This window comes from Ornithodoros turicata, chromosome 7 (assembly GCF_037126465.1).
Source record: "Ornithodoros turicata isolate Travis chromosome 7, ASM3712646v1, whole genome shotgun sequence".
NCBI lineage: Eukaryota > Metazoa > Arthropoda > Arachnida > Ixodida > Argasidae > Ornithodoros > Ornithodoros turicata.
This window is the reverse complement of record NC_088207.1, coordinates 10,880,909-10,907,532: the sequence shown is the minus strand read 5'-3', so window position 1 is coordinate 10,907,532 and position 26,624 is coordinate 10,880,909. Positions and strand designations below refer to the sequence as shown.

The 26,624-nt window shown below is 46.9% G+C and overlaps 1 protein-coding gene across 1 annotated transcript in view; it reads right to left on the bottom strand.

Annotated features, from left to right (window-relative positions):
- Window positions 1–254: 254 nt before the first annotated feature.
- Window positions 255–26,624, bottom strand: part of LOC135399524 (myosin-14-like) — a 33,295-nt gene continuing 6,925 nt past the window's right edge. The window contains exons 4-13 of the mRNA XM_064631268.1: window positions 21,832–22,080; window positions 20,461–20,707; window positions 14,103–14,300; window positions 11,897–13,724; window positions 11,663–11,839; window positions 11,399–11,544; window positions 11,164–11,342; window positions 7,958–8,191; window positions 499–527; window positions 255–443 (exon numbers count right to left, since the gene is read on the bottom strand). Coding sequence (XP_064487338.1) covers window positions 384–443; window positions 499–527; window positions 7,958–8,191; window positions 11,164–11,342; window positions 11,399–11,544; window positions 11,663–11,839; window positions 11,897–13,724; window positions 14,103–14,300; window positions 20,461–20,707; window positions 21,832–22,080 — 3,347 coding nt within the window. The 3' untranslated portion in view covers window positions 255–383. The remainder of the gene's footprint in view (window positions 444–498; window positions 528–7,957; window positions 8,192–11,163; window positions 11,343–11,398; window positions 11,545–11,662; window positions 11,840–11,896; window positions 13,725–14,102; window positions 14,301–20,460; window positions 20,708–21,831; window positions 22,081–26,624) is intronic.

The window sequence follows — 26,624 nt, the reverse complement described above, 5'->3', positions numbered from 1 at the left end:
CGTCGTTCAGGTGATAGTCATCTAAGAGCTAGAGGTGACGTGTTGCGTCCGGTACTAGCGATAAAGGACAGCTAGGATACTGGCTGTAAATGATATACACCAAGTTGACGTTTACAGGCAGCATTTGTTTACGATTCAGATGTCAGCATAACGCTATTCTCTTAAAGTTGAGACACATTAACAAGTTGGTTTTATTTTCTTCCCCAACTCAGCGACATGGTTCTACATTCAGCACACCAGCTGGCATGGTCATATCCGTTTCCACATTAACAAGGACTTTAATATCAGTATTAGTTACATCTGGTAATAACTTCCCCAGCGCTCCCAAGTGAGATATTTTCTTGCGCATATATGGCTAGCGCAACTTTAAAATACGCCTTATATTACTGCATTTTGCAGTTATCGGTCTTGCAATGATCTTCCGTAGTTGTCTTCGGAGGCACCTGGAAAAGGGCGAAGCAGTTACTAGGGATAAAAAATAACTGGAAAACCCCTCACCTGTTGCCCTTCCTTGGCAGACGCAGCTCCTGGAATGTAAGGAACAGATCGTTAGGGCAACTTTCCGTGAGTGCACTGCAAAACAATGAAAAGCTAGACAAGGGTAAGGTGGACGATAGTCTCAGGATGCGTTGCTCTCATAGTTCCTTTCATGTTACTTTCATCGTATTGTACTCAACTACCTTTATTTCGTGAATATACACATCCAAGAAAGGCAAAATTATGACGGAGCATTTTGGGTGTGTAGCGGGAAGCTGACTATATATGCCCGACTTTATAGGCCCGACCATGGACGAAGGAAATGAGTGGAAGAAAAACAGCGCAAGACGACGACGAGAGGGAGGCTTGTATCATGTCCCTCTGTACTCGTATTCTTGCACTGTTTTCTTCCAGTAATTCGTGCCAACTAGCCCAACTCTACATAATGGTCAAGGAAATGAGGTTCGAGATAAGTCTACTATGTATAACACAGGGGTGACATAAACCCGCCATTGTTGTCACTACCCTCAAGCGGGTGCTGTTGGAAAAAACTGCCATCTTGTGCTGGTCGCACGTCATAGAAAACGTCATTTTGTGGTCATTTGACTTTGTTTAGATGTCGTTTTGCTGCTTACCGACATATTTCTTTCGTCATAACGCCAAGAGATGGACGTATTTTGCAAGCGTAAACTATGCGGTGCTTCTTTTCCAACATGGTAGCTCATTTCTCCTTAGTTCAGTTAGTTAGTTGGTCATCACATCTTTGGAAATCATCAACAGTACACTCTAAAAACTGAAATTCATCGCATAGCACGCTCTGCGCCAACCATTGCCACGAATGATAGGGTATTGCAAATGATACTCTTCTCATTCGATGAGAGAGGGAGGCGTACGCCTTTTTGTGTGAATTATGTATCCAAATTGACACAAAAAGGCGTACGCCCCGGTCTTTCTTCGAATCAGAAGCGATAACCCTATCATTCGTCGCAATGGTTGGCGCAGGGTGTGCTATGCGGTAAAGTAAACATCTGAGCGCCGCAAGAGATGCTCTGACAAAGTGAAGTAATCATTCGTTTTCTACGCTGCTCTTGGTATTCACATATGACCATATGACTGACATTATTTTTATCTTTGGGAGTCATTCGTTGATACGTATGCGGCACCAGACAGAAGCTTTCTCTCCCAGACACCATCCACAGTGGATGCTTGTCTACCCCGCATTAGTACCGTCTCTGTCTGAAAATGCATACATGTAAACACGACAAAGAAATGCCGGTTGCTGGTTCTGTATTTCTAAGGTTACTAAGATAAAATCGTGGTGACAGAGATGGTCAGGAAAGTCGTGCGACGGGTCGACACATAAGACTTCCGTTCTTCTTGATTAGGAAACTAAGAAAATGTGGGGTATTTCCAACAGGCTGAGAAGACATCAGCAGTACAACATTCCTCTTTTCGGTTTCGATACATTCTTTGTTGCCGGCATCCTGTCCATAAGCAAGAGAAACGTAAACCGCCGTACCGCTTCCCTGTCCGGACACCCTCTCGGGCCTCCACTCGCAGCTTTTCAAAATCGCCGTCAGGTGGATATGGCTTCGCTGGAGTCGCGAATAGAGCTGAGCATAAGACAGCTGAGGAAAACATTCTGGTTTGGTATTTCGCAAAGTCTACAAAGAACTCTAGGGATCAGAGCTTCAGATAGCAGACATTTATTCACTTCATACTTTGCCTAGAAAGGGATATTGTTAGCGGATGGGTCGAGCGATGGTTCGAAAAAACGGTTTATTTAGAGGATTACACTGATTACACTGAATAACAACATTTCTCCTCCCGACGCCATCGGGAACGGGAAAAAGAGAGCGAGAGAGAGTGCCCTCCGTTTTCAGTCCTGCCCTTTTTCTCACTTCCATCCGGGCGGCGCAACGTTCCGTCGTATCTTCGCTTCTGACACCTCCCACCTTTAGGACTTTGCGTCCTCGCAATAGTCATCAGTGGTGACGTAATCCCTAAGCCGGCAGGGTAGGCGCTTCGCGCGTGTTGAATGTCGTGGTGGTGTGTCGTAAGGCAATCGAGAGTTTGGTTCGTTGTGAAGATGCTGGTCGGGACGTGGTTCAAGTGGTTGGGACCGGTTGCAAGTTGACCAGTTCTTCCTCTAGATGTGAACCAAGTGGTTGCTCATCCCGTTGCGAGTTGATCAGTCTGTGGTACACTTCCGTTAACGACTGCATGCTAACAGCTGCGTCGAAGTCTGGCTGTTTGCGAAACATCTTCAACTGCATTGACGTTGCTGTCCTTGTATCCTGTTTCCCGTTAGGGAGGTCCCTTGTGATGTAGGGAGCTCCGTCAGTTATATTTGATATTCGGTATGGTCCATCGTACAGTGGGCCCAATTTGCTCTGACGTGTACCCGACGAATACCAAAGTTCATCATTTACCTGGTAGGTAAGCAGTCTGTGCCGGGCGTCGTATCTTTGCTTCATGATGCTCAGGTACCTTTCCAAGTTCCAAGCTGCTTCGTCGCGTAGCACTTCGATATCATTGTCGATGGAATCACTGCTGATGTCCAGCTCGTTGTCAATCGTTCTTCGTGGTTGGAAGTTATATAGAACCTCAAAAGGAGACGTTTCAAGGCCTGCATGTCTTTGGCAATTTGCATGAAATGTTGCCATTGTTAAATAAGCGTTCCAGTTATCACTGTCGAGGTTGATGCTTTTCCGTAGGGTGGAAAGAACTTCTCCGTTTGCCCTTCCGACTAACCCGTTGGTGTCTGGTGCGTATGGTACTGACATGACATGTTCGATGTGGTGGTCTTCGAGATACTTTGCCATGGCGTTGGAAATCATTACCTTGTCATTGTCTGTAATGATTACACGTGGTGTTCCAAAACTGTGGACGATCTTGTCGTTTATAAACTTCACAATGTACTCGGTTGACTTATCCGGGGACGAAGTTGTAACAATAAAGCGAGTAGTCACGTCGACTGCCGCTATGATGTATTTGTTTTTGTCTGCGCTGTTGATTGGTCCAATGTGGTCGACAGCGATTTGCTCAAAAGGCATTTGTGGTGGTGTCCCCGGGTGAAGGATCCGTGGTTGAACTCCAGTTGGGCTATTATATTTCTGGCATGTCTGGCAACCCTTGACGTAATCTGTTATATCCCTGTTCATGCGTACCCAGTAGTACCTCTTCTGAACTTTGGCGAGAGTTCTCTGTGGATCACTATGTCCATCTTTGTCATGGTAGCATTCAAGTACTGCACTCCTCAGACACGACGGTACGACTACACGAAGAGTCTCCTTGTTTCCATCTGCGGTGACGTGCCGAAGAATTCCATTTACGAGTCGGAACTCTGTGTGCTGGTGGTTTTCCTGATCTTGTTCTAGGCGTGTGATGATCATATTCAGTTCGGGGTCACTCCTTTGAGCTTGGCCCAGTCTGCTATCTTGGGCTTGGAGGACAAATACATGGTTGACAGGTGCGAGTACCCTGGTCAGAGAGTCGGCTGCTACGTTGCACTTTCCAGAGACATGTTTCACAGTGAAGTTGTAGGAGGCAAGGTCCAGGATAATTCTAGCAAATCGGCGGTGTGCACTCTTAAAAATGAACTTCACCGCATAGCACGCTCCTAGCCAACCATTATCTCGAATGATATCGTTATCTGCACTGATTTGTTGAAAACGGGAGGCGTACGCCTTTTTTGTGACAATTATGAACAGCATAAGTGTCACAAAAATGGCGTACGCCTCCTGTTTTCAACAAATCAGGGCAGATAACCATATCATTCTGGATGATGATTGGCTAGGAGCGTGCTATGCGGTGAAGTTCATTTTTAAGAGTGTGGATTCTTTCTTGACATCAGATGACTGACTGCCCAATTGTCCGTGTACAACGTGAAATGTGGAAGATCCTGAAGGTAGCGATGGAACCTATCTGTTACGGCCCAGTGTGCCGCTATCGCCTCAAGATCTGTCGAATGCTGGTGTTCATCAGCCGCTGGCTCTTTATTGGCGTACTCGATGACTCTGGGTTCACGTCCGTGCATTTGAATGAGGACAGCACCAAATGCTGTTTGTGAAGCATCGACGTACACTTCCGCTGGGAGTTCTGGGTTGAAGTTCGCCAGAATTGGTGCCTCTGTTAGTTTCCGTTTAATGGTTTCCATTGCATCTTCGCACTCTGGTGTCCACGCAAGAAGTGCATCTTTCCGGGTGAGCTCACTCAGCGGACGGGCTATCTTTGCAAAGTCCTTTATATATTTACGATAATGTGATGCAAAGCCTGAGAAAGAGCGCACATCCTTCTTACTCCGTGGTGCTTTGTAGTTTGCAACTGCTGCTATACGACTCGGGTCGATGGCTGTGCCTTCACGTGAAACGATGCGTACTTCCGGATGTCAATACGGAGACCCAAGTTTTTGATGCTACGAAGTGTCGTGTCAAGAAGGTCGATGTGGTGTTCTTCATCGTTGGTGTGGACACAGAGACATGTCCAGTGTCTATGAGGTCTCTTAGTCCATCGTTCATCACCGACTGCATGGTGGCGGGTGCCGTTGAAAGTCCAAACAGCATACGAACTGGTTCCAAATGGCCTTCTGTAATAAATGCCGCCTTTTGTGCATCTTCTTCACGTAGAGGGATGTTCAGAAAAGCCTTCTTGATATCAAGCTTTGTGAAAAACCTTGAGCCAGATTTTTTCCGTATCAGAGAGTCCACTCGTGGCATGGGGTATGCCCTTGGCTTTGTTCGTGCATTCAGAAACCTATAGTCCACACACAAACGCTTGGGTGTCGTTTCATGATTCGGCTGTTCGACAACCACAACTGGTGATGCGTAGAGGGATCTTGAAGGTCTGATAATGCCGTTCTTTTGCCACTCACAAACTTCTTTACGAATGAAGTCTCTGTTTGCTTCCGAGATTGTGTACGGTTGCATACGAAATGGTGTTGAGTCGACGAGTTCGATGATGTGCTCAGTATCGGTACAGAGTCCAAGCTGGTCATCAGGTTTTGTGAACACGTCTGCATGCTTTTGGAGAGTTTCCTCTACCTTCTCGAAGTTTTCTTCGTTTATCCCTGAAGTATTTTGAAGATTGTTGATGATGCATCCGATTTCGTTTGATGATGGGAGTAGTGGAACTGGTGCTGCCGTGCTTGTGTCCACTTTCTTTGTCACTGAACTGATGACTGTGAAGTCGTGTTTCCCGTTATGTGCTGGCTCCACATTTATCTTTACTTCCTTGTCGAAATGGCGTGCCTCACGTGCGATGGTGTTCTGCGTAGCTTTCCTTGTGGCGCTTATGAAGGACACATCCGGGTTTCGTGGCGCAGTTGGTGTTGGCTGCTGTTTTTTGCATTTCGTTTTCGATATCAACTCAACCGAATACATGCCTTCAGCCCAGCGGTCAATGCTGTCGTAAGGTGCTGCTCGACGCCAATCGACTCCAACAATGATCGCGTGCGGCAAGGTGTCGGTGACGCAAACTTCAACAGTGGCACTGGCGCTGCCTATGTGAATAGTAGCTTGTGTCGTACCCAATGGTTCAGTGGTGTTTCCAAATGGTCCGTGAAGTACGATGTCGGTTGCTTGCGCAAGTTGAAAGTTGTGATGATTAGCAAAGTCTTTGGTCATGAGTGTTATGGCTGAGCCACTGTCCCAAAGTACTGTGGTGTCGATGCCATTTACGTTCGCAGGCAAGATAATAGAGTCACTCTTCGATCCTGCGGTAGCAAACACTACACTGTTGATTGTCTTGTGGATGTTACTGGGACATTGGTTGTGAAAACTTCGACTGCTTCTTCGAAGTCTTCGCTGCACTGCTGCGGCTTTCTCCTCTTCAGTGCGGGTATCTGGCAAGTCATAATCCCGTGCACGGTGTCCAGTTTTGTAACATCCGGCGCACATATCCGAAGTGACAATTTCTGGCTTCTCAATCATGGCAGGTGTGACTTGTTCCCTTCTTCTGTCTGTCAGGCTCGTACTCTGGTTCTCTTGAGCTTGCCTTGCTTTTGACAAACCAACATTATTGAACAATCCTCTCGTCGTAGATGCTGCCTGGTACGTACCACTGTCAAGGTACTTCTTCGTTAAGTAGTTGCTCTGCCTGTCGATTTCGCGAGCATACTTCAAAAGGTCGGAGATCGAGGCGTTTCGTGGAACGCTGCCAACATTGGCTTTTGCTGCTGTTTCGATACACCATCAATGAGCCAATCCACTATATCTCGGTCACTCAGCTGGTAGTTTCCTCGTTTGATCCAGCGTACACGTGCATAGAGGTAGTCTGCCAAAGGCTCATTGTGCTGCTGCGTTCGGCTTGCTACACGAGCCACCCACTGGCGAAACAAGAGTGGTACATCAAATTCCTTTTCAAGTGCTGCAATCCAGGTTTCCCATGTTTGATGCGGATCACCTTCTCCCTTGTGCCACTCCAGTGCTCGTCCTCTAAGCCTAGAGACGTCTGTCCTGTCCTGTCTGTCCAAGACGCTCGGTCCCAAATGTTTTCGATTGCTGCCTTCCATTCTTTAAACGAGTCAGCATCTGAGCCATGGTAGACGGGTAGAGTTGAGCTCAAATCAGGTGCCGTCGTGATACGCAAGTTTGTGTTCTGCTGCTCAAGAAGATGCGATATTCCAATAACTGCGTGTGACAGCATGCCGATCAAATCCGACGAGATCGCTTGCGGCGTCCATGTTTGCGAGGTCATTGTCTCGGTCTCTTCTTTCTTCACGATATTTTCTTTTCCGTCCATAGCCAGTTTCTCAGTAACGGGCGGGGTAACGCCAACGTGTGGAGGACGTACGCCGAACTTACATTAACGGTGCGGTCACGGTGTGTTGTACGGGTCCTCGTGGTGGTTGACAACTCTTGCGTTGAATGTACGTTTTAGTCGATTCGGCGAAGGATTTCCAGGTTCTCGGTGATGCGGTGGCTTCTCCTCGTCGCCATGTTAGCGGATGGGTCGAGCGATGGTTCGAAAAAACGGTTTATTTAAAGGATTACACTGATTACACTGGATAACAACATTTTCTCCTCCCGACGCCATCGGGAACGGGAAAAAGAGAGCGAGAGGGAGTGCCCTCCGTTTTTCAGTCCTGTCCTTTTTCTCACTTCCCTCCGGGCGGCGCAACGTTCTGTCGTACCTTCGCTTCTGACAATATCCCCAGAACAGCCTTTTTTTTTTTCAGTGATTAGTACAGCCAACCCGACTTATGAACGTTGTACTGTTCATAGAAAAATCATTCACAGATCGAGGGGCTCCACCAATTTAAATTTGGAATGAAGAAGGGGAGCTGTTTTGTCCGACACGGTACTGTTCATAAAGCTAGGGTTTCGTAAATCGAGGATCGACTGTAATCGGGGTATAACAGTTCAAATTTATTTCTTCTTCGCAGCTTCGCAATGTATCTATGACCTGTTTGCCAGCAATGTATCTATGCCAGCACTTCCATTCCTCTTCAGCAGAAAGCAGTGACATAAAACGAACTAACCAGAGGTGTTACGTGGGCGTATTCTCGATGTGGGTGCCATCAATGGATGAATCAAAGAGTCCAGTTTTGGCACCGATCTTCCGGACGACTGTCGGACTTCAGTACTTGTCGACGATGTCGCTTGCATCGGTCGCTCCGGTTGTCGACCGGTCCTCACCGCTGCTCTGGACACCCGGTTCGGTGAAACACCTGCCTCGCTTGCCCCAGATGCCGTAAAAACAGATTTTTCTGCACCTGCACCGATGTGAGCGAACCACCTCGTCAGTAACCTGATATACTAGCTGCACTGATAAGTTCAACCATGGGCGTCTCAGGATTTTTTCCAGAAAGGGGGGGGGTGTAGACTGTTTGGCATTCTGACAGAATTTTTGCGCCCACAACTACATTCTCTTAGCTCAGAAACCCTACGTCTCTGGAAGCCAGGGGGGGGGGAGGCAACGGCCCCCCGTGACTTGAAACGTGGTCAAACCTAGCTCACCAAACCACTGCTCTAAAAGGCCTTCTTAGTTTCAGGAGAAGGTCACGCATCGCTTCTGAGATTTTTTTCATCACATTTTTCGCCAAATTACCTGTAAAATGGGCAGAGTAACAGCTACACTCTTAAAAATGAGTTTCACCGCATAGCACGCTCCTAGCCAACCATAATCTCGAATGATACCGTTTACCTGCCCTGATCTGTTGAAAACGATATCATTCGAGACGATGGTTGGCTAGGAGTGTGCTATGCGGTGAAGTTCATTTTTAAGAGTGTAGGCTACGTATCGTGCATATTTATCCCTCCCCGTATCCTGACAAAAGTTTCGGCCTGAATGTCTATTACATCATCCATTCAATATTTCCCCGATGCTTTAAAGATCGCGAATGAGAGACAAACAGACATACTAACTGCTCTCGAAGTAGTTAAAATGCAACTGCTAACTTCTTTTCAAAAAGTAATTGAAACTACTATCTCACTACTTTTTTCAAGTAAGTAGTTAAACTACACCTGTAACTAGGCAAAGTTTTTTTCTACAATCTTTACAAGTATGCATTTCCGCGCAACGTAGAACCCAATAGAGTTGTACATCATCGTATGATGCATGATCGTATCGTTAAACTGTGACGTCCCCAGATAGAGTTTATCTCGGTCCTATGCTTCAAATTTGGCAGAAGGCATCAGCATTAAGAATCATCACAAACTGGGATGGGATGAATCCAGTATTTCCCAAATCCGAGTCCAAGAAAGGTTCTACGAATCCTCGCATCTTTCGAATCCTTTCTTTTAAAAAAAGTTTTGAAAGCCAGGGGGACAAAAACACTTGTGCTGAAAAGTATTTTGAAGCTGAATTTTGATATATTTGCTTAATGATAAATAAATTAATAGTGCACTGTCAGGGGAAAACGCACCCATATACTACTTCTTAAATGTAGTTTGTTGTATTTATTCAACATGTTGTTCATCGACAACAATTCTTGCCATAGAACTAAGAAAAAATCAAAAGCGAAACCATGTTCCTTTTAAACGTGTAATGTCGGAGCTTTGTGCGCTTTTGTTTTTTTTTTCGGCTTTTTTTTTGTGTGTGAGCTTCTTTTTTTTTTTTTTTTTCTAGCGGGTCCCGGGGGGATCAGGCTAATCAGGCTTTCTGCGGACTCCGGAGACGCCTGTTTTAAAAAGAAACAAAAAAACGTGGTTGCTGGTTTTGAAAGATTCGATTCGCCGGTTTGGGAACCGGGATGAGGATCAGGTACCAAAGTGCTAAGTTGGGGTAGTCGGTGTGACATTACTAGTTTAGGCTGCCGAGGTCATTAATTAATTAATTAAGGCATTAAATTCGTCAGTTGAGAGTAAGCTGTTTCTGTTGCCGTGTCTCCTACTTTGTCCGACGTCCCCCTTGGCAGCCTAAACTACACTGTTAGAAATGAACTTCACCACATAGCACGCTACTAGCCAGCCATCATCCCCAATGACAACCTTCTCTCTCCCGATTTGTTGAAAAAGGGAGGCGGAGCGTATTCTGTGCCGTGCATAATGGCACAAATTAGGCACCGCCTCCCGTTTTCAACAAATCAGGGTCGAGAACGTTGTCATCCGGGATTATGGTTGACTAGGAGCGTGCTATGTGGTGAAGTTCGTTTTTAAGAGTGTGGTAATGAGGATCAGGCCAATCAGGCTCAGGCCAATCAGGCTTTCGGCGTACCCCGGAGGCGGCAGTTTTAGAAATAAACAAACGAACCTGGTTGGTGGATTGGAATGATTCGATTCGCAGTTTTCGGCACTGGGATGAGGATCAGGCCAATCAGGCTTTCGGCAGGCTCCGGGGGCTGACTCCCGCAGACGTGGCTGGTGGATTCGCCGTTTTGGGCACTGCACTCTAAAAGCAGAACTTCACCACATAGCACGCTCCTAGCCAAAAATAATCTCGAATGATATCGTTATCTGCCCTGATTTGTTGAAAACGGGAGGCGTACGCCTTTTTTGTGACACTTATGCTGTTCATAATTGTCACAAAAAAGGCGTACGCCTACCGTTTTAAAAAAATCAGGGCAGATAACGAAATCATTCGACATTATGGTTGGCTAGGAGCGTGCTATGCGGTGAAGTTCATTTTTAAGAGTGCACTGCCGCGAATGATAGGGTTGTCGCTTCTGATTCAAGGACAGAGGGGGGGAGTACGCCTTTTCGTGTCAATTTAGATATATGATAATTGACACAAAAATGCGTACGTCTCCATCTCTCTTCGAATCAGAAGCTATAACCCTATCGTTCGGGGCCGTGGTTGGCGCAGAGCGTGCTATACGGTGAAGTTCTGTTTTTAGAGTGTGGGATTCGCGAATCTTGAATCCCTCGAATCTCGAATCCCTGCCTAGGATTCGAGGATTCGGTTGGCCCAATCCTAGTACGCCCCTCTCGTAGATACCGAGGTACTACAGTGTTAAAACAGAACTTCACCACATAGCACGCTCCTAGCCCACCATAATTCCGAATAATATTATTCTGTGTCCTGATTTGTTCAAAACAGGGGGGAGGCGCATATCTGGGACAAGATAATCTGTCCCAGATATGCGCCTCCTCCCATTTTCAACAAATCAATACACCGAATGATATCATTCGGAATGATGGTTGGCTATGAGCGTGCTATGTGGTGAAGTTCTGTTTTAACAGTGTAGTCTGGCTGTTTGGGACGACAATATAGAAGATTAGCGATAAGAAATAAATCAGTCCTTACCGCTTTTATTTGAAGATGCCGGGGCCGGGTGAGCGTGTCCAGCGGACACTGTGACCACGTACCGGGTCTTACTAGGGCTTCTGCCCCGGACACTTACACGAGTCACGACGGGCGACATAGCATGGGGAGCGGCACCCGTTTCGTCCACGGCCTGTGCTTGACACCCGCCGGGTCCCTCACTGTGAGGGACAGGGACGTAAGTATAAGAACTCAGAGAACTGTAACGGCGACTCACTGTTGTGAGAACTGCTCCTTGTACAGACGCGTGCGTGTCCGCAGAGGGGACTCCTTCGGTGGGCGGAGTTCTTTCTTGGCATTCTTAAGCAGTGTCCATGCTTCGCAGGCCTCATCCTCCTGCGCCGGAGCTTCTCCTCCCAGTTCCTGTTTATCCATGGTCGCACATTAGAATGTGATTGATGAGGACACAGGAGAGACGTAAGAACTCAGCTCAACAATGCTGTGTAGTATGGGTGTGAACAGGTGGAGCGAGATGCCTCACCCGTATGTCTAGATTTTTCCCTGCAGTCATTTCCTGTTTGGTAGTCTTGACTTGATGAGCCGGTGCAGAACGTTCCTTCCCGTGCATTCGGGCAGCACACATCGTCGTGCTGAGTTTCAACTGCATCTCTGCGTTCTGGCTCTCCAGTGTGGACAATTTAATGGCGAACTCTATTGCCTGAAGAGTTCCAACAAACCAATCGTATTTCGCTATACTAAACATACCCTCACTCACCTGAGCTTTGCTCACTTTCAGGTGCACTCGCAGCTCTTCAACTTCGGTCAGGAGCTGATCTCTCTCATTTTTCAGCTTTTCCACTTCTTGCTGCGCGTTGCTCAACTCGGCCCTTACAACTTCGATCTGCGAAACACTTTCTGTTAATTGTGATGTCAACGTAGCCTTCAACAACTCCAGCTGCTCCAATGTGGACTTGCACTGCTCTTGTTCATTCTCTGTCCTTTCCAAGTCATTGTTCAATGCCGAACAGAGGCGGGACATTACAGCCCTTGATTCGTTGGACCTCCTCAGTTCTTCGCGAACGCTATAGAGTTCAGATTCTTTGGAAGAAACCTCCCTGTTGAGGCTTGATGCGTTCATTGACAATCTTTGAAATTCCTGACGAGCTTTCTTCAGACCCTCATTGAGCAATTTTATTTCAGCTTCCTTTTCTGTAAGCTCCCCACTGAGGTTGCTTTTTTCGGACATTAAGGAGTCTCTCAGCTCTTCTGCATCGGCCAGGGATTTCTTGTACATTGCCTCGGTAGCAAATTTCTCACTCTCTATTTTCCTGCGTATTCCCTCATGAAGCAAGGTGGCGCCCTTGAGTTCTTCATCGGCCGCTGCGCAATGGCTTTTGTACTTTGCGATCTCAACAGAAAGTGCAAGTATTTTATCATTCTGCGCAGCACGTTCCTGCAACAGCATTTGTGAAGCTCTTTTCCGCTCGTCGAGTGCGACCTGCAGATGTTCGACTTGGCGTCTCGCGTTTTCGATTTCTTCAGACAAGTCTTTGTTTCGGTCCTTTAGTATCTCCACAACTTTTGAAAGTTCACAATTTTTAGAAGTTGCGATTTGTAGCCTTTCTCCCTTCGCCCTCAGAAAAGTGGCTTCGTCTTTCGTCGTAGCCAGGTTCTCTTCCACTTCTCGGAGCTTGCACTCATAAACCCGGTTGGTGTTTACCGCCTCAGCAAGATCTACTTCTAGGCTGTTGACTTTCTTTTCACAATGACTCAGGCTATGTTCTGCCACAGTAAACTGATCCCGCGAGAGTTCCAGCGCCCTCTCTAGGCTGTCGGTTCTTTTGCACCGTACATGAAGCTTCGCATTCTCTTCTTCAAGGCACAATATCTTTGCTGACAGCTCAATAACTTCTTTATCTTTTCCAGAGAGCCTCTCAGTTTCGCATTTCAATGCCTCGTTCACTTTGAGAATATCATCGATACGAAGCAGCTCTTGTTCCTGTTCTTCCGCTTGCTTAAGCACGTCATCTATTTGTTCTTGTAACCGATGCCTGTCTCTCTGGACCTGAGAGTATGATTCCCGCAGATTGTGCAGCTCTATGAAAAGTTCATCCTTCTCGTCTACTTCATCTTTCTCGTCATCTACTTCCGCATTAAAATCTGATGCCATTCGGTTAAAGACGATTTTATCTGGATGCAAATCGATGGCTTCGGATTTCAACTGCAGGTCCTGCTCTCCAAGCGCCAGTTTCTGCGCGGTTGCAGGTTCCTGCGTACTAAGTTTCTGATCGTTGGCCTGTTCCAGGATTTCTTCCTGCTTTATATCGGACATCTTTTCGCAGACAGTTGTACGCAGCGTCTCTTTCTCCAACCCAGAGGAAATTTCTCTCCGTGGCACAAGCGATAGGGGCGACGGAGGTGATTCGACATGGTCAACCCACGGCACAGAATTCTCCATCGCAAAATTGACGCATTTATCCACGTACGTGTCCGGCACGTGGTTATCGGAGCTTCTTTCCATTTCGCTGTGATCCAGGCGATTTTGCAAGCTCTCCAGATTCTTGAACAGTTGCGAGTATGTAAGTTGGAAGTTCCGTATATGCCTGCAAGTCAAGTGAAGCTCGAAATTGACATTATTCATGATGAAAGAAAAAAGTGAAAGAGGTTAGTCAGCTGCAGGACTCGCACCCACATCTTCTGGATTGCCGGTTCAAGACACTTCCAACTGAGCTAAGCGAACACATGCACTTCCCCAACGACTTCCAAGGATGCGTCGTATGCGGGGACAAACAACATCCACTCTCACTCATGCACACACACTCTCTCTCACACACACACACACTCTCACTCACACTCACTCACTCACTCAAATTCATACGACGGGGCAACGCCAGCGGCATCAGCAAAATCAGCAACGGGTCACTCGACGAAACCGCGAACACCTTGGCAGACAGGCTACAACCATAAAGAATAAGGCAAACCCGGCTAGAAGCTGAGGGTTGAGATGAAGAACGGGCTCTGGCTTTGTCTCCATGTTACGAAGGGAACGCCCTAATGACGAAAGTCTGTCGCAGATGTCCTCGATTTGTGACGTCAGCCACTCTTGAGTTCCTCTCTCGCTCCCTTTTGACATGGCACCTTTCCCGCAGAAGTCCAGCTGGAACCTCTCTTGAAGGGCGCTGTGCAAAGTGGATATCGTTAATCACACAGTGGTTCCTGAGGCCCTGATCAAAGTTTCTTGAGGTATTATCAAATTATCCTAAAGGCGGAGCCAATCAGGCGAACGGTTTGTGTGTGGCACGATTACTAACTTGGCATCACATATTTAGAACGTGAAGAAAAAAACAATGTGCAAGTTTCCGGCGATGCAGAATCAAAAATAACAAAGACGGTTAAGAGCATCAGCTGTTTACTATATACATTAAAAACAAGACTTTCGTGCAGTAGGCTGCACTTCTTCAGGTTTGAGGACCTGTTACAAGTGGTGAAGCATATATCAAAAAACCAAGTCACATAGTACAAGAGAAAAGGGTAAGGGTGAGGAGAACTCCAAACGCGATACAAATATCAACAAAAATGAAAATGAAAAACAAAACGCAATCAGTAGGGGGTGGCTCGACAAGGTCAAGACAGACATACATACAGACGAGTCGGAGTTGTACGTGGAGGAAACCAGTGAACAGCACATGAATAGGCACAGCAGCCAGTTGGCACAAAAGGCTTTAGAATGCGTACGGGGAATTAGGGCTCAAGGGCGAAGGATTGAGGACACACAGCACCTTGATGGCTAAGAGCTTCCAGACTCTGGGAAAGTAACGCGGAGTTGGTGTCTTACTGATTGTGTATCATCGTGTATGATGTGAAAAATGGCAGACAAGTGATAATACAATAAATAGACTCATAGTGTAAAGGACTGTAATGGACCGCCGTACACGTTGATGCCGTGCGGCTGTAACGTTGCAAATTTCGAAATGAAAAAGGATTCTCGATTTTTGCGTTTGATGTCATTAGCGTACCCGGATTCTAAAATGGTGATAAGTATATGCGTATGCAGATCATGTCCCGGAAGATTAAAATGTAGCGATACAGGTGACTGGCGTTTATTCACAATATCTGATTTATGGCCATAAAATCTTTCACGGATGGTGTTACGTGTTTCGCCTATGTATTGTTTATTGCACAATTTGCATGTAATGAGATAGCAAACATTGAATGAGTTACAGTGAAGGGACTGCCGAATAGAGAAACCGAAACCATTAACAGTGCTACAGGTGGAGGTACATGTTGCAATAAATAAGCAAGTTTGGCAGCGGTTGCTGTTGCAAGGAGCGCAACCGGGACTCTGTTGATTATTGCGAGAGGAAGTGAGTAAGTCGCGTATGTTACGTGATCTCCGAAATGTAATAGTCGGAGCATTAGGGAAAATGTCTTTGAGATATTCATCGGCGTGGAGTATGTTTAAATGGCGTTTGAACACAGATCCTACATTACGGAGTGTGCGGTTGTAAGGTGTAATGAAAGTACATTTATTATGACTTGATGCCTTATTGGATTCACGAGAAAGCAACCTTTCCCTGTCTAGGGAGGTGGCTCTGGCTAGGGCATTGTCGATGAGATCGTCGGGATATCTACGCTCCTTGAAGTCATTGCACATGTCCTTTGCATGCTTCAAAAAATCTTGTGTATTGGAACATATGCGTTTTAAACGTGTGAGTTGTCCAAATGGAATGTTTCGCTTTTGGATATTAGGGTGATGGCTGTTGAAATGAAGGTACTGCCGTTTGTCAGTCGGCTTCTTATAGAGCTCTGTATAGAGAGATCTGTGACGAGTTTATCCGACTCGAGAGAAACAGTGACGTCTAGAAAGTTGATTGAAGTACGAGAGTAGTTGCACGTGAATTTGATGGAATTGTGTCGTGAGTTAAAATGATCAAAAAATGAGAGTAGAGAGGTTTCGTCAGCTGTCCAGATGGCAAAAATATCATCAATGTATCGCAGGAATACTAATGGTGTCACTGGAAAAGACTCTAAGGCTCTTCGTTCAAAAAGGCCCATGAAGAGGTTTGCGTAATTGGGTGAAGCACGGGAACCCATCGCTGCGCCCTGAACTTGGACATAATGTTTGTCGTTAAAAACAAAGTTGTTGTACTGCAAGACTAACTCAAGAAGACAGATAATGGTTTTAGTTTGAAGGAGATCAGACGGAAAGGAGGAAAGAAAAAGCTCTACAGCGTTGACACCTTCATCATGGGGAATATTTGTATATAATGACGTCACATCCATAGTTACCAGTATAGCGTTGTTGAGGTTAGGAGAACTGTTATTAATGGAATTTATTTGGGCAAGGAAGTCGTTAGTGTCCTTTACATAAGAGGGAAGTTGTGGAGGAATATGCTTGATGCAGTGATCTAAGACGAGGGATATTTTCTCAGTCGGTGTATTAACACCCGAAATTATAGGCCTGCCAGGGTGGTTAATTTTGTGCATCTTAATAAGGAGATAAAAAGAACCAGGCGTGGTGTTCTTTGGCTTAATAAAGTCTGCTATATTGCGCGGGAGAGAGTTGTCTTTGGTAAGTTCTAAGATCTTCTTGTTGATTATTTGGCAGAATAATGACGTCGGGTCGCCATCAAGAGGTCTGTAAAAAGTCTCATCATCAAGGTGTGTTTGCCTCATCTATGTAGGCCGATGCATTCATAACGACTATTCCGCCACCTTTGTCAGCAGGTCTAATAATGATATCTTTACGTCTCTTAAGATTCAATAAGGCCGTCCTTTCTGCTTTAGATAAGTTAAAATTATTAGCGTTGTTATCAATGACAGTTAGGCATTTAATATCGTTATAAACCGCTCTAATGTAATTGTCAATCATGGGGCTTGTTTTCGACGGGTCTGGTGTCCAGCTTGAGGGTTTCTTAAATGGTGTTATCTCTGTATGTTCACTGCCGTGGAAAAACGTCTGCAGGTGCATTCTACGACCTAAGCTCAGAAGGTCATTTAGGATTTCGAAATTGTCAGTGCTGGGAGGGGTGGGCACAAAGGTGAGACCTTTGGATAACACATTTACTTCTGCTTTGTTTAATGGTACGTTAGCGAGATTGAATACCACGTTGTTTGTGGCTGAACTGGGATATGTATGAGGTGTCAAAGCATCGCAAATATCAAGATCCTCAATCGGAGTGAGTTGAATGCCGTCGCGTTTCGCCTTCTTGGACTTAGTGCGTTGCAGGACGGAAAGTTTACGGACACAAAAAGAGCGCAGCTCATCCAGCTCATCCGGCGATAGTACACGGCTAAGTTGTCGAAGTTGATTGTCTGTGTCCTTAATGACATGTGAGGCTTCATTCTGTGAGATTCTGATGAGGCTTATGGAAGCATGGGTCAAGATATTGGACCAACTTTTGGAATTACGGGGAGATTGAAATTTAAATGAGGAACATGCACTCAGCAGCAAACCTTTAGGAACAACGTGTTGTCTAATGCAATCGGTATAAAAATACGAGTGGGAAACAAACCTTGCTTTTTTATCTAACAATTTTCCAGCCTTCAGGAAAGAAGGGGACTTTGAATTGTCCGAGATGAGTCAACGTGACTCATCTCGGACAATTCAAAGTCCCCTTCTTTCCTGAAGGCTCGAAAATTGTTAGATAAAAAAGCAAGGTTTGTTTCCCACTCGTATTTTTATACCGCTGAGCTGTGTCCGTAAACTTTCCGTCCTGCAACGCACTAAGTCCAAGAAGGCGAAACGCGACGGCATTCAACTCACTCCGATTGAGGATCTTGATATTTGCGATGCTTTGACACCTCATACATATCCCAGTTCAGCCACAAACAACGTGGTATTCAATCTCGCTAACGTACCATTAAACAAAGCAGAAGTAAATGTGTTATCCAAAGGTCTCACCTTTGTGCCCACCCCTCCCAGCACTGACAATTTCGAAATCCTAAATGACCTTCTGAGCTTAGGTCGTAGAATGCACCTGCAGACGTTTTTCCACGGCAGTGAACATACAGAGATAACACCATTTAAGAAACCCTCAAGCTGGACACCAGACCCGTCGAAAACAAGCCCCATGATTGACAATTACATTAGAGCGGTTTATAACGATATTAAATGCCTAACTGTCATTGATAACAACGCTAATAATTTTAACTTATCTAAAGCAGAAAGGACGGCCTTATTGAATCTTAAGAGACGTAAAGATATCATTATTAGACCTGCTGACAAAGGTGGCGGAATAGTCGTTATGAATGCATCGGCCTACATAGATGAGGCAAACACACCTTGATGATGAGACTTTTTACAGACCTCTTGATGGCGACCCGACGTCATTATTCTGCCAAATAATCAACAAGAAGATCTTAGAACTTACCAAAGACAACTCTCTCCCGCGCAATATAGCAGACTTTATTAAGCCAAAGAACACCACGCCTGGTTCTTTTTATCTCCTTATTAAGATGCACAAAATTAACCACCCTGGCAGGCCTATAATTTCGGGTGTTAATACACCGACTGAGAAAATATCCCTCGTCTTAGATCACTGCATCAAGCATATTCCTCCACAACTTCCCTCTTATGTAAAGGACACTAACGACTTCCTTGCCCAAATAAATTCCATTAATAACAGTTCTCCTAACCTCAACAACGCTATACTGGTAACTATGGATGTGACGTCATTATATACAAATATTCCCCATGATGAAGGTGTCAACGCTGTAGAGCTTTTTCTTTCCTCCTTTCCGTCTGATCTCCTTCAAACTAAAACCATTATCTGTCTTCTTGAGTTAGTCTTGCAGTACAACAACTTTGTTTTTAACGACAAACATTATGTCCAAGTTCAGGGCGCAGCGATGGGTTCCCGTGCTTCACCCAATTACGCAAACCTCTTCATGGGCCTTTTTGAACGAAGAGCCTTAGAGTCTTTTCCAGTGACACCATTAGTATTCCTGCGATACATTGATGATATTTTTGCCATCTGGACAGCTGACGAAACCTCTCTACTCTCATTTTTTGATCATTTTAACTCACGACACAATTCCATCAAATTCACGTGCAACTACTCTCGTACTTCAATCAACTTTCTAGACGTCACTGTTTCTCTCGAGTCGGATAAACTCGTCACAGATCTCTATAAGAAGCCGACTGACAAACGGCAGTACCTTCATTTCAACAGCCATCACCCTAATATCCAAAAGCGAAACATTCCATTTGGACAACTCACACGTTTAAAACGCATATGTTCCAATACACAAGATTTTTTGAAGCATGCAAAGGACATGTGCAATGACTTCAAGGAGCGTAGATATCCCGACGATCTCATCGACAATGCCCTAGCCAGAGCCACCTCCCTAGACAGGGAAAGGTTGCTTTCTCGTGAATCCAATAAGGCATCAAGTCATAATAAATGTACTTTCATTACACCTTACAACCGCACACTCCGTAATGTAGGATCTGTGTTCAAACGCCATTTAAACATACTCCACGCCGATGAATATCTCAAAGACATTTTCCCTAATGCTCCGACTATTACATTTCGGAGATCACGTAACATACGCGACTTACTCACTTCCTCTCGCAATAATCAACAGAGTCCCGGTTGCGCTCCTTGCAACAGCAACCGCTGCCAAACTTGCTTATTTATTGCAACATGTACCTCCACCTGTAGCACTGTTAATGGTTTCGGTTTCTCTATTCGGCAGTCCCTTCACTGTAACTCATTCAATGTTTGCTATCTCATTACATGCAAATTGTGCAATAAACAATACATAGGCGAAACACGTAACACCATCCGTGAAAGATTTTATGGCCATAAATCAGATATTGTGAATAAACGCCAGTCACCTGTATCGCTACATTTTAATCTTCCGGGACATGATCTGCATACGCATATACTTATCACCATTTTAGAATCCGGGTACGCTAATGACATCAAACGCAAAAATCGAGAATCCTTTTTCATTTCGAAATTTGCAACGTTACAGCCGCACGGCATCAACGTGTACGGCGGTCCATTACAGTCCTTTACACTATGAGTCTATTTATTGTATTATCACTTGTCTGCCATTTTTCACATCATACACGATGATACACAATCAGTAAGACACCAACTCCGCGTTACTTTCCCAGAGTCTGGAAGCTCTTAGCCATCAAGGTGCTGTGTGTCCTCAATCCTTCGCCCTTGAGCCCTAATTCCCCGTACGCATTCTAAAGCCTTTTGTGCCAACTGGCTGCTGTGCCTATTCATGTGCTGTTCACTGGTTTCCTCCACGTACAACTCCGACTCGTCTGTATGTATGTCTGTCTTGACTGGCATGCGACAGGAGACATGTGTTACTCACTGTTCCTGACTGTAGCTCCACTCCAAGCTTTCTTCAGAAACCCCGACTTCTACCATGGAATCGCTTTCATCCGCATCTTTTTGCATTCGTCGGAGCGCATCTAGTTTATCCTGCAAATCGTCCGCCACGGCACCCACTTCCTCGCGGTGCTGATGCCACCGTCGACGAATTTCCTCGCGTTCCTCCACCAGCGTCTTAATGTCGCTTTCCAGTTCTTCTGGGTGATGTCTTTCTCCTTTACTGCATTCTGAAAGTTACAACCCAAATAGTACAGAACAAACGGACTTGAAATGACCACTGGGCCCCACCCATCCGGGAGAGCACGGGAGGCGTTCTGCCACAATACTCACATAGCCAATGACGTCACTACGGTACGCGTCACACGGTGCGGGTGGTCTTTGCGTCACCTTCTCTCCCCCCCCTCCCCCCCACACACAATAAAGAGTTTTGGTAGACCGTTTTTGCATTTCTGCTACGCTACTCGCTTGTTCTCATGGAGCGACGCTAGCGCATCGCCGGCACGAATCTCCTCGAGGAATAGCGTACCATGTTATCGGCGACGTAACGCGGGTTGCGAGGCTCCGCGAGGAGAAGAATAGGTCAACTACACTCTAAGAAAAAAAGGAGTAAAACTGGGAGTAATTGCAGCTTCTACTCCCCTAGTCTGCAATTACTCCCCATTTTAGTCCCCTAACCCGACATTTCGTCCTGACATTTACTCCCCAAGACTGCAAATTGTCACTAAATTGCGCGCATGGTCTCCTGAATGCAGCAGTTTACGTAAATATGCGCCCTTGGTCAATTTGAGCGGCATAAGGCTGTATAACTCAGACAACGTAGCAATTTTTCAGCCACAGTAAGAAACAGTTAGCGCATCTTTCTCCGCAAATTGTGTCCTATGTATGCGCAAGATTTTGTATCACTCGATATATCACGGTTGACGGTTTGCTTCAAAGTATTTTCATGCATGTACACGAATTATGTACTTGGGACTCTGCGCGGGAAATGCAGTTTACACTCTGACATTCATTTACTCCTGTGCATTTACTCCCGAAAGGAACTATTTTTTGTGGCAAGGCATTTAGTCCCCAAAAGGAGTAAAAGTACTCGTTTATGTTCTTAGAGTGTAGCGGGACCTTGCGAAGTGGTTTACTAAAACTCGCTATTGAGTGCCTTTCGATACCGCACGGTACGCGATAAATAACAGTATACCACAGGGAGAAAAAAAAAGCAGTCACGTGTTCGCAAAGGGCTACTCATGTCGCCGCGGAGAAATAACAGATACTGGTGCGGCGAGTCACCCGGTGCGGACCGCACTCTCCTATAGTGACGCCACTGCACATAGCCCAATAACTTTTCCGTCCAACTCACCGGCATCAGTCGACATGCACAAAGGCGATTGCTTGCATTCGGAATCTCTCTTCCTGGTTCGAAGCTGGATGAGACTTTCCTCGACTTCCACCAGATCAGCAAGTAGGCTCAGGTTTCTCTCCTGGAGCTGCGCAAGTACGGGTTCCACCGCAATAGACCAGTTCCGGGGTAGATTATGAGGATACTGGAGGGCTGTGACATAGGATTCCAAACTCGAGCGTTCTTGTCTCGGGGAAGACGTAGAAGTCGCTGAGAAGAGACAGAATAGTTCAGATAGTCAGTATCAGTCCAATATTCAGGGACAAGACAAAACAATTTGTTCGTTTTTATTGCTTTTATTATTATTATTATTATTGGCCGTGGCAGATAGCATGTGTATGTGTGTTGAGGTGTGTCGCAGCAGGGGAGCTACTATTGGTGTCTTTTACGAGGCTCGTTCAACGCTGGCCGCGACTTTTGCCCAAGAAAAATCAGTGAGTAAATGTGATTAAAAACAAGCTCGGGTCAACGATGCGTGCAGCAGCGGCAGCTGTCACGGCGGCGAGCAGTGTTTCTGTAGCCGTGGAACAGCGATGTAGCTCCTTGTGTTCCAATTTCCTTGTGAACGTGGTGTGAGCGTGCAGAACGTGAAGGGATTGAGACTTTGCAATTGGGACAGGCACAGTTTGGGGAACAAACGATGTAAAAGGAAAAGAGTAGGGAATAGTAACGGTAATGGTAACGATATATTACCAGAATTGGAGCCGGTAATAGTATCGGAAACAGAAACGCATACCATGCACCGCTATTACCGTAAACGCAGCGCTTTAAAATTTAAAACGGCGCTAGAGCTGTGTGTACGGAGTTGAACGTGACATACGTTCCTAGCTCCTCATCATCAAGTATCTCATTACCGGAAGCAGTACAGGCAACAAAATTGAGTGGCCGGTACCGGAAACGAAAAACGAAAACGAAAATGTTCCAGAAACGGAAAAGGAAACAAACGAAAATACTGCGGTTACTGTTCCCTGGGGAAGAGTATACGAGTGGTGCAGGCAGTTTTGCGAAGGACGAGATATGGTGACGAATGAACCACATGGTCACGTTCGTCCGCCTGCAGTCACGCCAGTTAACATCGCAGGCGTTGATGAAGCCATCCTCGAGAACCTGCGAGTTATTGTTTGGGGCATTGCAGTCGAATTCAATATTAGTGTCGGCAGCGTGGCAAAAAATCATTCACGAGCACTTACTATACTCCACAAAGTCTGTGCAAGATGGGTTCCCCAACACCTAACTCGTGACCAGAAGGAGCGCGTAAGGCAGTCTCGGAGCAGCTGCTGAACCGGTTTCAATAGGAGGGGGACAATTTTCTGCAGTCAGTCATTACATGTGATAAAACCTGGACGCACCATTTCACCCCAGAGACAAAACGAAGCAGCACCGAATAGCGACATAAGGCTTCCCCGCCGCCAAAGAAAAGCAAGATGCAGCAGTCTGCTGAGAAGTCAATGGGAACTGTCTTCTGGGACATGCGGGGAGTCATCCATGTGGACGTCTTGAACCAAGGGGTCACAAGCAATGCCGAGTACTACTCCACGTTGAGAGAGTGCCGTGCGAAATGCAAATCGAAAGAATAGTCCTGGGACATTGTCCGTACTGAAGGGTCGACCTCACGAAGAAGGGTAACCCTGGCTAAAATACGCTGGGAGGTTTTGCCCCTTGCCCCTTACAGCCCAGATTTAGCCCCAAGCAATTATCATCTGTTTTGGGTCCCTTATAGAGCAACTTTTAGGAAAGACGTTCCACACAGGTGCACCACGCCATAAACATGTCCTGTGGTGGCTACACCTTTAGAAAACAGGGTGGAGCAGTTACACCTTTTAGGAGGTAATAGTTGTCGCATATGTTGTGCCTAAAAGGTTGCAAAGTTCTACCTGCTACTTTACATTCTGGCACGAATGATAGGGTTACGCTTCTGATTTGGTGAACAAGGGGGGCGTACGGCTTTTTGTAGCAATTTGGATATATGATAATTGCTTTTACCACCTTTTACCACCCTTTACACCCCTTATCAGACGCTATGTTGACCTAGGTGGTAACTATACAAGTCACCACCTATTCACACCCTTTTTTCTTAGAGTGTACGACAGCAGCCCACTTCTTTCAATGCCTACGGCATCAGGGAGTTTGCGGGAGTGAGGCAAACGAGTCAGGAGTTCCCAAAAGGGCAGGAGCAGGAGGCTGTTTATTCTCGGCCGTCAAAGATCGGAATGAACGAAGAATTTCAAGCTCGCGCTGTGCGATGCCGGCGGTGCGACCACTTCGTCGTTCGCCGACAGGCGCACAGTTGGACCTGCCACGGGCAGCGACGTCGAAGGTGGCGGCCACATGGCGCTGCTGGTGGGCAGAGGAATCGATGAGACGGTGGTGGAGGAACGCGGGTTTGAGGTGGGCGATGCTGACCGTATCTTCCTTACCGTTAACGGAGATCCGAAACGTCTTGTCGGATCTTTGGAGGACAGGGTGGGGGTTGGAATAGGGTGGGCATAACGACTTCCGGAGGCCATCGGACCGGAGGAACACATGGTGGATGTAGTCCATGGGTGGCTGTGGCAAGCACCTGGGGAATGTAGACTCGAGTGGAGGATACGGTACTGGTCGGCACTGGACGGAGGGTGTCGAAAGCACGCTGCAGACATCGAGGAGCTGAGGGGCTGTTGAAGATCGTTCCTGTGCGGCCAGAAAATCGCCGGGGAGCCGCAAGGAGCGGCCGTAGACGAACTGCGCGGAACTGCAACCGAAGTCGGTCTTCAAAGCGGTGCGGATGCCAAGCAGCACGAGGGGCAAAACGGTTGTCCAGTGTGCACTGCAATCATGCGCCATGAAAGCAGCTTTGCACTAAGCCGTTCGAGGAAGGGTGATACGAGGTCGTGCGTAGTCGTGCTGTGCCTAGGAGATTGGTGAAGGCGGCTAAAGGGCGACTCTCGAACTGAGCCCCCCGTCTGTGGGAACGCAGGATGGGACGCCGAAGAGGGACATCCAAGTACTGAGGAAAGTGGAGGCGATGGTTTCTGGCCATCTGGTTTACCGATCGACTATAGTCAGGAGATACCGGCATCCACCAGATGTAGTAAAAGGTCCCATGATGACCATCCAGACTGAGGCAAAACGGGCGTCGGGCAGGGCGAACCTGCGGAGCGATGTGACACTGTGGCGCTGTATCTTCGACCGCTGACAAGCAAGGCAGGCTTTAACCCATGAACGTATGTCTGAATTCATCGATGGCCGTACGTAACGCTCCACAATAAGGCGCTGGATAGGACAGACGCCGGGCTGAGACAGGCCGTGCAGGGCGTTGAAGATCGCGCGGCGGTAGACGGATGGAAGGTGGCGGCCGGTGGATACGTCGCAACAGAGCGGGAGGTCCGCGTCGGGAAGGGGAACGTCTTGCAGCTGGAGGGATGATGAATAACTGTTGTGCCATGACCGAAGCTCTTTGTCAGAGGCCTGAGCAGCAGCCAGAGCTTCTGAAGAGATGGGCGTGAGTGGAGCGGACAGCGGTGCGATACGGCTTAGGGCGTCGGCTGGGCCATTCTCGCCCCCAGGTACGTACGGATGACCTGGCAGAACTCCGCGAGGTAAGACAGCTGACGAATCTCTCGAGGAGAGTAGCGTCTACTGGCGGATCAGAAGGCATGCGTGAGCGGCTTATGATCCGTGAGGATGGGTGAAGTCGCGGCCTTCTAAGAAGCGTGCGAAATGCCGGACTGCTAGGTATGCGGCCAGGAGCTCTCTTCCAAAGGTACAGTATTTCTCCTCGGTGGGTTTGGGAGCCTTGCCGAAGAAAGAGATTGGGTGCCAGGTGTCCGCGAACCTCCGCTGCTGTGCCGCGCCAACCGCCTCCGAAGACGTGCCTACCATGAGGGTAGTGGGAGATCCGTGCTTCGGATGGAAAAGGAGCGTCTCTGTCGAAAGCGCAGTCTTGATGCGGCTGAAAGCTGCTTGGGCCTCCATAGTCCAAGGAACGAGCTGGGAGCGAGGCTCCTGATGGCGGAGGAGAGCTTCAAGTTTGCGCAGGATGATAGCACAGTGCGGTATAAAGCGCCTGTAGAAGTTGACTAGCCCGAGAATACGCCGCAACTGCCAAACGAACTGCCGGAAGGCCATTTTGAAGATGAAAGCTTCATGAAATACTGCAGAACTCAGCTCTTTCCTTGGAATGGTTAACCAATGTGCTAGGTTTTTTGCCAGGAATAGCGGTCATGACAAAACTACAGCGGGACCACCTTCTCAAGGAAGCAAGTTGGACTTGGGGATCGCCACATGAACAAGCATTTCCATATATCAAGAGTTCGTTGACGGAGACTCCAGTTTTGGCCTACTGCGACCCTTGAAGCCCCCTGACAGTGTAAGCAGGTGCATCGTGCTTTGGCTTTGGTGCTGTACCGCTCCAGGAGTCTACAGACGTGCGCAGTGTACCGGTTGCATATGGCTCGCGAGCTCTGTCAACCGCCGAGTATTGAATACATGGGTTGCTCAGAAGTCAAGAGATTCGTGAGTATGGCAGGTGAGACGTCAATTTCGCACGGCTTGCTAATGCGAGGTTCTAGGCTCGTGAAACGCCCGTGTCGTTGACAGGAAGTTCTAAAACGCATCCATACCGGACATCATGGAATAGTGTTGCCGAGCAAGGACACGTGAGGCGGTTTGGTGGCCAGTCATTAGCAAGAATATACAATAATACGTGGCCAGATGTCTGGTTTGCCAGCAATTCAAGCCTCCACAAGCGGTCACATTGCTGCAAACAGATTTAT